At 43.0% G+C, this 14,555-nt stretch overlaps 1 protein-coding gene and 1 long non-coding RNA gene across 2 annotated transcripts in view; both read left to right on the top strand.

Annotated features, from left to right (window-relative positions):
• The first annotated feature begins 967 nt into the window (after window positions 1–967).
• rragd (ras-related GTP binding D) overlaps window positions 968–14,555 on the top strand; it is a 70,200-nt gene continuing 56,612 nt past the window's right edge. Inside the window, exons 1-2 of the mRNA XM_076107009.1 lie at window positions 968–1,103; window positions 2,797–3,092. Coding sequence (XP_075963124.1) covers window positions 968–1,103; window positions 2,797–3,092 — 432 coding nt within the window. The remainder of the gene's footprint in view (window positions 1,104–2,796; window positions 3,093–14,555) is intronic.
• LOC142966284 (uncharacterized) lies at window positions 9,567–10,941 on the top strand. The gene is made up of 3 exons (XR_012957824.1): window positions 9,567–9,607; window positions 9,737–9,829; window positions 10,674–10,941. It is a non-coding gene; the product is annotated as an uncharacterized LOC142966284 (long non-coding RNA).

Here is a 14,555-nt window from a genome sequence, read left to right as displayed (position 1 = left end):
ATATCTTGTTTTCATAGAAAAAATAGATTGTGAACAATATCAATAAAGAGTACTTATGGTAAAATTCTTAAAATTATGAGACCTATCATACATTTATCACAGTGATCTTCATCATTTCATCTCTCTGTGTGTGGGCCACATGAAAACTGATCATTTGCACATATTTGAACACATATCTGCACATGTGAGTTTAAAGTCCTTCTAATGATGCTCCGGTTTGGTTTTGGTTGTTAAAGGGTCACATGTTGTCTGTTCCACGTCCAGAAATGATCCGACTGGACCCAAGTTCAACAACCATTAAAGTACTTTGTTAAAGTAGTTGAACTTTGACCCCCGATACATGATGCGTTAAATAGCATTCCTACATTGACCGGAGGTGGAAGTTTATTGTAGAGAAAAATGGAGGAGAAAAGTTACTTTGCACAAGCAACACACATATTTACTTGTATACCTATTTCATACAATGAAGTATTGACTTGAGTTTTCCCTATTTCAATGTCTTTTCAGAAATGTGTAGATGTACAGAAGCTTTTTTGTTACTTTTTCAGAATCAGGATTTGAATATTCAAGAGATCTTTTTAATTTTCCATATTTAAGTAGAATAGGAAAGAATAGGAGTGTTGATAGATTGGCACAAAGCCAATCTATTATTATTATTATCAATATTGGTAGCAAAAAAACATGGCTGAATCTCTTGTATTTATTTTAATATAAATATATTACAAAACATTTTTCTCTTTAGATGTTGACATGACAGGCACTTGATTTGGTCTGATTCAGAAAGCCGACAGAAATAGAAATACTTCTGGACCCCTCGCCGTGCAGCTGCAGTGTGTCGGACTGGAGGCAGCGGGGTGGGGGGAAAGGTCACCGGCATGGTTCTCACGTATCCGGTGACAATGTGGGGAAAGTTGGACACCGCGAGGCGCATTAAATCCAAACCCAACGACGAGGAGAGGGAGTCGGCATGACGAGCAAGAGGGGCGCAGCGCTGAGCGTTGAGGACGACGAGGAGGAAGAAGACTCGGCTGCGGCGGGATATTACGACGACGAAAATGAGCTGAAGGCGTTTTCAGACGCCGAGCTGGGCTGTGAGGACGGAGGTAGGCGGATATTTCCGCTGCTGGGGAAGGTCACATACGGGCAGAGAGCGAGGGAAGGGGGGGGCGCTCTGCTTTGCTTTGCTCTGAGACGTCTCTCTGCTGAGTGTTACGTTGCTGCTCCTAACGTTAGCTAGTCTGTTCTTTCCCCTCCTTTCTGTATAACACTATTTCACTCTGCGTCAGCTGGTAATGTAACCATTAGTGGGCAACATGGCTCTTTGGATATTAAAGGTTGCCCACTCCTGATCTAGGGTGACCATCTAGATACCACCCCTAAAATGACAGAAACCATCTTTGAGAATTTATTTTTGATGTGCACTTGGATTTGCTGCATGTCCCATCCGCTAACAAGGAGGGGCGGGGTTTATGACCTGTACTGCAGCCAGCCACCAGGGGGCAATCGAGATGTTTTGGCTTCACTTTTCTGGATCTGTCATGTCGTCCATCTTTCTATCCAGTCTATGGTCACAGCACATCAGAAAGGTGTGGGGGGAGGGGGTCTAGAAGCCGTTTGGCAGTTCTGATGAAGTGTTCTGGCAGCTCAACTGTGTGAATGTTAACAGGGCCTTCTAGAAAAAGGTCGCATTGCTCTAAGCAAAACATACCATTTGAGTAAATATGGTAGGGCTACAACTAATGATTATTTTTATCGCCACATCTGCCGTATAAGCATGTTAACATAAGATACTGAACGTGGTAAACATTATACATGCTAAACATCAGCTTAGCATTAGCATGATAACATTGTCATTGTGAGCATGTTAGCATTTCACTCAAAGCACCGCTGTATCTATACTACACAAGCTCAAAGAAATGCAAGTGTTGCTAGACTCTTAGTCTTGTTATTGATTTTATTTTTCGAAGCAATCATTTAGTCTATTTAACGTCAGAGAAAAGTGAAAAATCTCACAGTCACATCACAGTTTCTAATCTGTAGTAGTCTAGTTGTTTCAGCTGTACAATAAAGGATAGGACAAATGGATTAATAGCTTTTATTTTATTATTTGAACTCTGATGCATTAGTCTTCTGTGATTGGCTGTTGGACTGCCGTGTGGATGATAGAGGGCCACTGATTATAATGAAAGGCATAAGATGATACGAAGCAAACAGCTGTCTGAACTCTGTCTCCTCTCTTTGTCCCTTTCAAATTACTTCCAGTCAGGAGATACGTGATAGAGAGGAGGGAATGGACATGAGTGTGTTTTTATCAAATGGGTATGTAAATAGTTGCAACCTCAGAGACCTTTAGCTCTTCAGTTCTGGAATATAAAATGAGAATATGCCATTTATATTGAGAGGGAGTCAGCAGGAGTTGAGATACAGTGGGAGCTGTTGTTTTACCAAACACTGTTTCATTGACTTATTTACTGTACATTGACATTCGACATTCCTCCACATGGAGCCATCAAGGTCAGAGTGTCAAAGCAAGAATGTGACACACACACACACACACACACACACAGGGGAAAGAGTATTTTGGTACACAAGTAAATTTGGTCTGGTTTGGTTGTAAAATTTTTGATTTAGTAGTATTTGCTAGTATTTAATCACATTGTCATGAATATTGTTATCTCAGAATCACTCTGCCATATTATGATATTATTTTCAGGCCATATCCTCCTATACTCCTGTCATGTAAACTCAGTCCCCCGTTAATCTGTTTAATGTCTCTGTTCCTTTGCTGTTGTATAGTGTTGGGCTTCAGCGATTCTCTGAACGGAGAGGTCAAACCGCGAATACTGTTGATGGGCCTGAGGAGGAGTGGGAAGTCCTCCATCCAGAAGGTGGTTTTCCATAAAATGTTGCCCAACGAGACCCTGTTCCTGGAGAGCACCAACAAGATCTGTAGAGAGGACGTGTCCAGCATCTCCTTCGTCAGCTTCCAGATCTGGGACTTCCCTGGCCAGATCGACTTTTTCGACCCCACCTTTGACTATGAAATGATCTTCAGAGGCACTGGAGCGCTAATCTTTGTCATCGACTCACAGGTCAGCCCACAGATCCATAAGGAAAATTATCAGGCCAATAGAAATAGAATAGGAGTAGGACAGACATTGAACTTTTTTCCGTGGTAGTTCAAAAGAAAATGCAGGCGTAAATTGTTGTCACAGCTTGCCAGGAAGAGAGCGGGCCCAGCCCTGGAGACGGATGGCTGGCTAGTTAGCTAGGTAGCTTGCCTTTCTCCGGAGCAGCAGGAAGTTAGGTTGAAGGACTGTTAGACCCACCAGCCTTCTGTTTGGCTCATTTTCTCAAACCAGTGTAGCATTAAAGCATGATAGAATTAGCAAGCCAGCTAACTAACCAATTGTCGGCTCATTAGCCAGCTATCTAGCTTGCTAATCTTGCTTTAATGCTACATTGGTTACAGTAAATGAGCCGAACAAAGTTGTCACTCATCTGGCGATTGCACTGTACTTTCCTGCGCTGTGATATGAGTCTGGATTAACAACACAATCACAAGGCCGTAAAAAAGTCAGCAAACACAATCTAATGGCTCATTTTATTTTTTTTCAATGTCGCTCAGTATGAATTTTTTTTCAGGACGACATTACATAACAAAACAATCGGCAATAAAACTAATAAATAACTACGTACAATTGAGTTTAAGCAACAAAACCACAACAACACTTTGGGTCATGCCACATGGTTGAAAGTCACTAAAGTCCTGTTTGTTTCGTGACTATTTCATGACCTGCCACGATACTGGGCTGGGATGAAGCAATAAGTTGTTCAATTTTACTCATTTACTATGGCTCTCTATGTTTTGTAATGTTACTACCCCAATCATCATTTTATTCGTTACTGCAAAACCTCACCTCAGTGAGTCCACGATTTGCTGCAAATTTAGTTTATAAGGAAGTTAGCAAGCTACAACGGTCGCAATGGCAACTCTACACATAAAATTGGACGCCTCTCAAACAATCCTGCTACATTTATTTGAATGGGAATGTCCCCTCTGCTCTATTTCTATGATCAGTCCCTATGTTGCTCTAAAATGACACTTCAAATGTAGTGGTTGATTTTTGATCAGCAGCTTCGTTGATTATGCTCAAGTCTTACTATCGTAAATATTAGTGGGGTTTTAAACAATGCTACTGAATACAGGTTCCTGTCATACGGTTTTAGGACTTCCCGGGGGACTTGCCACATCGCCACGGTCGTCCCTTCCTCTTCACAGACCGAAACTACCAATGCAGAAAATTTTAGAAATAGTATTCCTGTTACCTTTATGTTGAGCTTGTGGCGCGTTCAATCTGTGAGAGAGCAAAGGCTGTCCCGCAAAGGCCGTCCCGATTGAATCGGCTGTGGCTCGGCTGGTGGCTCGCCAAATGTAGTGGTTGATTTTTGATAAGCAGCTTCGTTGATTATGCTCAAGTCTTAATATCTTACTGCTAACTTAATAACTTTTAGCTATCTGACTAATGGTGAGACACCACAGGGTCTCACTATCAGGAACTCAGTAATGAACACCCACAGAACACAATAGAGATTGGATTGTCTTCACTCCACGTAGGTTTTTTTGTATCACACAGAGCACAAGCAAATCGAGTTGTCCCAGGTTCAACTAATGTCACAATAGAAATACACATCACTTTATAGCTTTGTTCTGGCCCAGGTCTTGGTGACTTATCTGTCCCTAGAGACCTGCCTCTAAGCTCCTGAATTAGGCACACATATCCGGGTGTCTGATTAATCACCAGCCTCCTTCCCAACCATCTTCCTCTGGTTCACGCCACAGATCATAGTGACCTGCTTATGTTTTTTACCCATTAGAAATCCTACACATCTGCTCCTAGCCCTCTACCTATTCCTTTGAGTATCCTCCCGCTGCTATCACCCAGGCCTCTGTGCACCCTATGCTGACCAGCCTTATCCCAAGTGAACAACGAAACCACTGTGACAGTGCCCGGATGGCGAGAAAAACACATTACTGACATTCTTTCATAACATTTTGGGATGAGTTGTGCATGAGAACAGGTTACGAACCTTGGGTTCCTGTCTTCTAAATGATCAATTGTTAGCCATCCATCAGACTCCCCCTTTATACTATATCTCCCTGTCCCCTCTAAAACAGTCATCAGTGGAGACTCCACTTGTTGTTGTCTCCTCTGAAACCGTCATGTTGTATTGACAGCTCCCTTTTCCTAACTAACTGGCTCGACATCCTGTTTCTCATGCACACTCACAAAGAGTGAACTTTTCTTTATTGTGATATAAAGGATACAAGGATTCATAAGTGTGCATATACTTAGTATAGGTCAGGGGTCGGCAACCTTTTCTATCCAAAGAGCCATTTTGTCCTATTTTCCACCAAATAAAATTAGTCTGGAGCTGCAAAAGCTATTTGATATCACAGCTTATAAAGTTGTATACATAGTTACATTATATATACAAAAACTATAGTTTGTTGTATTTATGAAAATATAGAACAAGAATAAAGACAATTCTTGACATTTTTTTGCAATTTTACCTGATATAACAATATCAAACTCTTATGAAGAGGAGAGTTTGCTGCAGCAGCTGAGAAATCGCTCTTTTTCGCTCATCTCCAGCGTGACACTTTTCAGCACATGCTGTGTGCTTGTTCAGGAAGCATACAGGTAAGCCAGCATCGTTGGCAGTGAAAGCAAATTAATACGTCCACGCAGAATCCATCCATCCATTTTCCACCGCTTATCCGGGGTCGGGTCGCGGTGGCAGCAGGCCAAGCAGGCCGACCCAGACCTCCCTTTCACCGGCAACATGTTCCAGCTCATTCTGGGGGATCCCGAGGCGTTCCCAGGCCAGCTGGGAGATGTAATCTCTCCAGCGTGTTCTGGGTCTTCCCCGGGGTCTCTTCCCAGTTGGACGTGCCTGGAAAACCTCCAGTGGGAGGCGTCCAGGAGGCATCCTAATTAGATGCCCGAACCACCTCAGCTGACTCTTTTCGACGCGAAGGAGTAGCGGCTCGACTCCAAGTTCCCTCCTGATGACCGAGCTCCTTACCCTATCTCTAAGGCTGAGCCCGGCCACCCTACGGAGGAAACTCATTTCGGCCGCTTGTAGCCGCGACCTTGTCCTTTCGGTCACGACCCAGAGTTCGTGACCATAGGTGAGGGTAGGAACGTAGACCGAGTGGTAAATTGAGAGCTTTGCCTTCCGGCTCAGCTCCCTCTTCACCAAGACGGTCCGGTGCAGCGCCTGCTTTACTGCTGCAGCCGCACCGATCCGTCTGTCGATCTCCCGCTCCATCTTACCCTCACTCGTGAACAAGACCCCAAGATACTTAAACTCCTTCGCTTGAGGTAGGCACTCCGTCCCCACCTGGAGGGAGCAATCCACCGGTTTCCGGCAGAGAACCATGGCCTCAGATTTGGAGGTGCTAACTCTCATCCCCGCCGCTTCACACTCGGCTGCAAATCGCCCCAGTGAATGCTGGAGGTCATGATCCGAGGAGGCTAACAGGACCATATCATCTGCAAATAGCAGAGAGGCGATCCCGAGACCCCCGAAACTGACGTTCTCCGCCCCCAGGCTGCGCCTAGATATCCTGTTCATGAAAATCACGAACAGGACCGGTGACAAAGGGCAGCCCTGGCGGAGGCCAACACCCACCGGGAACGTGTCTGACTTATTGCCGAGAATGCGGACACAGCTCCTACTGCAGTCGTACAGAGACTGGATCGCCCGTTGTAACGGGTCCGGGACCCCATACTCCCGCAGCACCCCCCACAAGACCCCCCGAGGGACCCGGTCGAAAGCCTTCTCCAAGTCCACGAAGCACATGTAGACTGGTTGGGCAAACTCCCAGAGCCCCTCCAGTAGTCTTGCGAGGGTAAAGAGCTGGTCCACTGTTCCGCGGCCGGGACAGAATCCGCACTGCTCCTCTTGAATCTGAGGTTCGACAAGCGGTCGGAGCCTCCTTTCCAGCACCCTGGCATAAGCCTTCCCCGGGAGGCTGAGTAGTGTGATACCCCGGTAATTCGAGCACACTCTCCGGTCCCCCTTTTTGAAGATGGGAACCACCACCCCGGTCTGCCATTCCATGGGCACTGATCCCGACCCCCATGCGACATTGAAGAGGCGTGTCAGCCAGGACAGCCCAACTATGTCCAGCATCTGAGGGCGGATCTCATCCACCCCCGGTGCCTTGCCACACTGTAAAATGTAATAGTTGTCCAGACTTACATTTAATTAGTTAACTTTACTTTGTCATCAAAAATATGACTTCTTACTAGATTTTACTAAGTCAGCGTTAATTGCGGATGGAAAAAAACTATTTACTTTATTGTTTGGAGTTAAGCTAACTTCAAACACTCAAGTAACAAAAAACGGCTGAGGTCTGAGCATGCGCAGAAGCCCACATTCAGTCCATGTGTGCGCTCAAGATGGTGGATCGGCGGATTTGGTAGCTGAGGCAAGAAAGACAAACCACTTGGCTTTTGTGAAGATTCATTTTGTCTTTTGAAGAATATTAAGGTAAGTCATCAAGCAAACAGTAACTGTGTGTAAAATGTTTATGTTTCTGACTGCTGCCAATGTTAGCTAGCGTGAGCTAACGCTTGCTAATCGTTAACTAGCCGACGCTAGCTGACTGAGCTAACACTCACTGCACATTTCGTCTATTAGCTAGACTTATTCAGGCATGTCTTGGCGGTAGCCTAAAGACTAGCTTTTCCCACCACTGCCCCAGGTTCGCCTGAAAACATATTTTAATTGTTAACTAGCCAACGCTAGCTGACTTAGCTAACAGTCACTGCACATTAGCTTAGCTAAACTTGTTCAGGCATGTTTTAGCGGTAGCCTAAAGACTAACGTTAGCTGTTCCCACCACTGCTCCAGGTTCGCCTGAAAACATAATTAAATTTTTCCATAACGAAAGTGGAAAGTCCGATGTACATTTTAATTGTTCGGTTTTCTTCGAGTTGACACAGCCAACGTATTTTGGTCGCAGGTCGCACGACATTACAACTTGGAAATTCCGAGTTACAAGTGAATGCAGCATGAACCGTGCTTTGAGAGCGACGTTAAACACGGTGTTGTTGAAACGTGCGGTTTGCAGCCGCGTTAGGTGGACAACTAGAAGACTATTTAACAGTACTGTTTGTTTCGTTAGCGGTGGAGTTATATTATTTTACGTTACGTGATGGGTGTATGACGTTAGCGGACATGTTTTTATATATCATGCAAAGCGTGGTTGAAGGAAACGATAATATCACGGGAGTGAACGCAACAGTTAGGGTAGGCTATGCTACGTCTGTGTATTTAATGACTCTAGTGCCTTTGTAACAGAGTCTTTCCAACACACCCATAAATTTTCACATGGACGCGAGTAGCCACCGGCTTCATTCAACGTTAATTCGATTCCAGTGAAAGTGCTTAAAAGCTGCAGCTGCGCGCGCACACCGCTCTTTAGCCTCACTGAATGCGCAAATTAACGACCTTTCCTTCTCCCTCTCGAGCTGTCAGCTACATTAAGCTGTCTGTGACTGATAATGAAGGAGAAATCATCTCAATCTCCATTTTATGGTAACTTAAAACAAAAAAAATCCCACAATTATATCGAGGAGGCTTGTATACGTTATGACCCAGTCATTTCTTTTGTCTGTCAGGGATATTGGTGGTCTTAGCTAGCTTCTTTGACCTGTGTCAAAAAGATTAGTTTAACAAAATCAAATGTTTATTTCACATTTGCGTGTACATTTATTGTTATTGTTGTTGTGTTGGAACACTACTGCTAAATTAATACTGAAGAAATGCTACTTTTGAATTGTTTTATGAATATATATATATATATATATATATATATATATATATATATATATATACACACAAAAAAAACACAAGTATTTTCCTGTGATGCCGGTAAAGCATGCATTTATCAAGGGATTTGTCTCTAAATAACAACATATAAGTACAACTTCCTTTTAACTTAAATATTCTTTGTCCTTTTCAGAAGAAGTGCTCACGGTAACTGCCTGAGGGCTCTTAAAGAGCTGCTTCGTCAACACTGGATGCCGGTTCACTAAAGGTGAGATGCCAGTAGCCTATAATTTGAAGGATATTTAGGCTTAAGGAGTTATAATCAGCGGTAGAGCAGTTTTTGACAAAGCGTTAATGCTACAATTTTATTAGAATTAATAGACTAGCTTGCTGTAGCAAAAGTTAAATCAATTTTCAATCAATACTTTGTCCTGTCACTCAGCCTGGTGACTAAATAGCAGTATGCTATTGATTAAATTTGGCAATTGCAGTGATGTCAACAGTTGTGACGGTGTTTTTGTTTGCAGAATGGTTTTCAAAAATGTCCACATTGGTCCAAGCCGATTTAGTCACTGTATGGTTTTTTTCTGTGTGTTCTAGGTGTTCGTAGAGTTTAACTGGAGCCACCACAAACCTGCAGAATGACTTTTTTGATGCTGTGGACCACTACACAACACCGCACTTTGTCACAATCTTCAAGTCCAAGAACGGAAGTGTTAGAGAGACATCTGCTGAGTTTGTGCAGCAAATTGATTCACGGGTGAGTCCGTACTGTCAAACAAACATTCTGGTGACACTTGTTTCATTGTCACATTGACAAACATATTTGTACGGTCAGATTTGAATGTTACATAATCTTGAACTTTTTTTGTTAATTATCCACTTCAAGAAACCAGATGTGACAGCAATGTGCACCCTCGTACTCGGAGGCCTCCCTGTTCTACTTGGTGATGACCCCAGTCACTTCTACCACACCTGCTTTGTAAGTTCTCATAGTTACATCTTATCCTAGACATTTGTGTGAAATAGTCATAATTAGCATATGAATTATTGAGTTATGGCCAGAAACGTGTTTTGTGAGGTCACGGTGACCTGTGATCTTTGACCAGCAAATTTCGACCTTGAGTCCAAGTGGACCTTTGTTCCAAATTTGAAGAAATTCCCTCAAGGTGATCCTGAGATAAACATAATGCCTCAAGACGTATCACAGCAAGGCTGAGTCCCAACCACAGCGGCCGGAAGTTGATTTGGATGGAGGCCTTCGCTGCATGTCATCGCCTCTCTCATCCCTGCCTTTTCTGTCTCTCTACTGTTACTGTCGAATAATGCAGAAATGCCCCCCAAAAAATTGTTACAATTTTTTTTAATGCATATGGATAAAGGTTTATTTTCCTGGCTTCACATGAGCTAGGCTGGTAGCATCACCCATAAGGTGAAGCAGCCATATATTGAACTAACTCCGTTCGCAGTCCATGTCACCGGGTTGCACTGCTCAGCTCAACGGTGCTAAGCCTGCTTGCCATCTCCGGTTGTGTATAATGCACAAGAGGTAGATCATATCTCTCCCTCGAATACATTAGCTAGTACAATCTAACGAGGATGGCAAAGAATACTTCAATACTTAATTTCTTTCATCTTCTTTACTGGACATCTGTAAACTGGTCAAAACTGTTTTAGGCCCACTAATGTGGATACAACTACTAAATGCAGGTGTGTAAAAGGAAAACGTTATGGGCAAGGCTGGAAGGCAGTGTAGACGGGACATATGACACAGTGACAATTTATAGTTCCTTGTTGTAATGTTGTTTCTGTTTGGTCTTACACAGGATTCTGACAGGGATGATGCCTGGGCACAAGTATCTGTTGGGGTGCTGACGAACATCAGTGAAGATGTCCCTCTCTCCAAATCAACTCCACCTTGACCCAGTGTCTACTTCCATCATTGTTGAGGAAGGTATTGTAATGGATGATCTCCTGAACCTACCTCAAGCACTTTGCCTCTTGTTTGGGTTGTTATTTTCTTTACACTTGGACTGAAGCTAAAGCCATGAAAAACACTTTCAACTTCATTCAAAGAGTGACGCTTGGCACAAGACAAACTCCCACCAAAACTGCAAACTCTTAATAATAGTTAGAACGTAAATTACTGTATAAAGGTGTTGACATTTGGCATTAGATTCAGTTGCTTTTTGTTACGTTAACTACATTAAGGCACTCGTTTCAAATAGTTAGCCCATGCCCATCAGCAAGTCATGTCCAGAGGCTGCCACTGTGCCAGTGTATGTTAAAAAAGTGTGTGTGATCCAATGCCGGAGTCCTTTCTCTTTCATACTGTTCTGCTAACTGAATGAAGCCACTTTGTAGTTGTCAGCCTGTTGGTTCTTTACCAAGTTTGGTCTATAAACAACGTTTTATAGCTATTACAGTATTAACGCCGTTGTTTCAGGACTGTATGTTAGGTTAAAGGTCAGGGTTGGATTTTTCTTTTTCAGTATTATAATTAGGGCTCGAGCACCGACGTAGTCGGAGCGGAGGACCTATTGTTTTTCGATTGTTTATTATTATTATTATTATTATTCTTATTCTTCGTGTTTCGTCGCAAAAAGGAGGTGCTTGGGATACTGGGAAAATGTCGAAATTTGGCACGCAAGACAGAATTTGCGAAAATTCCGCAACAGAGAGGCTAAAGAGCCGCATGCGGCTCACGAGCCGCAGGTTGCCGACCCCTGGTATAGGTGATACCACTTGATGTGGTCCTGTCCGTCCGTCTCAGGTCGTCCCACTAGCGTTTGTGGGTTTTAATCTATACCCACTCATCAGGGTGGACAGAACTCTGTGGATCCGGAAGAGTTTGCCTCTCTTGCATGGCCTCTTTTACCTTTTGAAACAGAGCTTCATGATTCCGGTGATGTCATCTCCCTGAATGGCAGCGTAAAACCATAGCTCCTCCGGGAAAATAACTACTACGCCCTGATAAACAATCAAATATTACATTTTTCGAGAATATTCCGGCTGGTAAGTGGGGCAACAATGGGGAAAAAAGGACACAAACAAAAAAAGCACGATTGGAGAGCCCGTAAATGAAGAAAGCACAAAGAACAGCTCACAGACACAGGTACAAGATGGCGGAGCTAATGCTAACTCTCAGCCAGATGACACGGCAAGTTTAACGAAAGTTCTGGAAGAAATACAGGACTTTCGCAAAGACACAAAACATCAGCTAAATGATATTTCCTCCGAGCTGGCCAACGTCAACCAAAAAATAGCAGAGGCGGAGACACGGATCGAAAGTGTGGAAGATCGAGTTCAAAACTTGGAACAGTTGCTGGGCAAGAAGATAAAAGTGATGGATCAACAGGAAAACAAATTACTCGACCAAGAAGGGAGATCACGTCGGGAGAATTTAAGGATTTATAATGTTCCCGAAGGAACGGAGGGGTCGTCTATGGTGGAGTTTGTGGAAAAGTTAATGCGTGACACGCTGGAGATCCCCCCCCCCAACTACGGACCATGGTATTGAGAGGGCGCACCGGGCGCTCGCCCCCAAACCTACCGGGGACAGAGAAGACAAGCCATGGTCAATAATAATCAGATTCCACCGATACAAAATCAAAGAAGAGATTCTGCGCAAGGCCTGGGGAAAGAAAAGAGTGCTTCTGAACGAGAGACTAATATATTTCGACCAAGATTATCCCCCAACGGTTCTGCAGAATCGTAAGAAATACTCTGAAGCAAAGCGAGCGTTAAAGCTGAGACAGATCCGCTTCCAGACTCCGTACCCTGCTAAACTGCGAGTGTTTTACGAAGACGGGACGCAGCTGTACCAGTCGGCGGAAGAGGCGACTGCAGATATGAAAGACAGAGGATTGCCTGTCAGCGTGATCACACCGAGGGAGAGCCTGGCTGAGCAACTGTCCCGCTTCGCCTGGGAAGTAGTGAGAGGACCGACACAGCAGAGGACAAGAGAAGAGCGAGACAAGAGTATTCAGGAGAGACTGAGGGCATTCAGAAGACAGCCCTCACCTCCCCCAGAAGAGCCATGAATTCTGACTAACCTCAAAAATGTTGGTAAGCTGAATAGAATCTAAAACTGACGGTGCTACTCAATCTGAGGGATGCATATTGAACATGTTCTATTATTTTATGTTATCTTTATTGACATACACTCCTTTTTCCCATTTGAATGAGAATATAAACTTGGGAGGAATACAAAGGGATTCTTTTTTTTTCTCGTGCAATGGACACTGGACGCTGCAGTGGGGGCCCTCGACCCATAGTTAGGAGAGGCTTACCCTCACAGCTAGATGTTCTTTCTAGCTCAACCCAGGGTCATCTATTGGAGACTCCAACCTTGGAATCACATTTTTTGTTCCTGTTTTTTCATGTATGTTTCTTTGTTCTGGCTTGTTCAGGGAGTAGATCAATTAAGGTCCGTTTTGATAAGTTCGTTTATACAATGACAGACATACACATATGGGTAGTGACAAAGTAAAACTTATTTCTTTTAATGTCAATGGGCTTTTGAATCCAATTAAGCGCAGTAAAATATTATCGAAAATGAAGAAAGAACAAGCACATGTGGAATATTTACAGGAAACCCATCTAAAAGACACAGAGCACGAAAAACTAAAGAGAATGGGCTTCACTAATGTGTTCTTCTCATCATATAAGTCAGGACATAGGAGAGGAGTTGCTATCCTTATATCAAGCAAACTAAATTTTTAAAAAGTATTTCAAATGGGAGACAAGGAGGGCAGATATATTTTGGTAAGGGGAAATATAGATGGGAATCCTGTTACTCTGTTTAATATATATGCACCCCCAGGAAGCGATCTAGGTTTTTCATGACAACAGAAACAGAAGGTCTCTTGATATGTGGGGGGGGACTTAAATATACACCTACAGCCAAAGTTAGACTCCTCCAGTAGGAAGACCCATGAAAGGAAGTCCATATATAAGAAAGTCAACACACTTTTTGAGGAGGTTGGTTTAATTGACATATGGAGAGACCTTTTCCCTAACAGACGGGATTACACTTATTATTCTGCCCCCCACTCCCTATACACAAGAATAGACTATTTCATAACATTTGGAAAAGATAAGGATAAAATAAACAATTGTGGGATTGGGACAATAGATCTAAGTGACCATGCACCTATATACCTCTCTGTTGATCTTAACTTGAGAACAAAGAATACTACATGGAAACTGAATTCAAGTTTACTCAATGATCTGGATGTTAAGAAACAAATTAGAAAAGAGATTAGTCTTTACCTGGAATTCAATGACAATGGAGAAGTTTCACCTCCCATTCTGTGGGATACTCTAAAGGCTGTCCTAAGAGGGAAAATTATAGCAATATCCTCATATAAAAAGAAAACAAGGAATAAAATGATTGAGGAGTTGTACAACAAACTGAAGGAATTAGAAAAAAACCACAAATTGAGTTTAGCGCAAGATACATTAGTGGAAATTAGAAGAATTAGGAATGAGATTAACAATTTCACTACACAAGAAATCAAGAGAAACTTAATGTTTTTGAAACAGAGACACTATGAAAGTGGATCCAAATCAATGAAAATACTCGCATTGAAATTGAAAAAGATGATGGCAGAGAACACAATTCACAGAATTAGGGATCCAAGAACAAAAGTGATAAATCAACTAAGTGAAATTCAGGAAGCTTTTGAAGTGTTTTACAAAAATCT

This window comes from Anarhichas minor, unplaced genomic scaffold (genome assembly GCF_050575085.1).
Source record: "Anarhichas minor isolate MPS153535 unplaced genomic scaffold, ASM5057508v1 ptg000037l, whole genome shotgun sequence".
In the NCBI taxonomy this organism is placed as follows: Eukaryota; Metazoa; Chordata; class Actinopteri; order Perciformes; family Anarhichadidae; genus Anarhichas; species Anarhichas minor.
The sequence above is the reverse complement of the archived record's forward strand: the minus strand, read 5'-3'. Positions and strand labels throughout refer to the sequence as shown.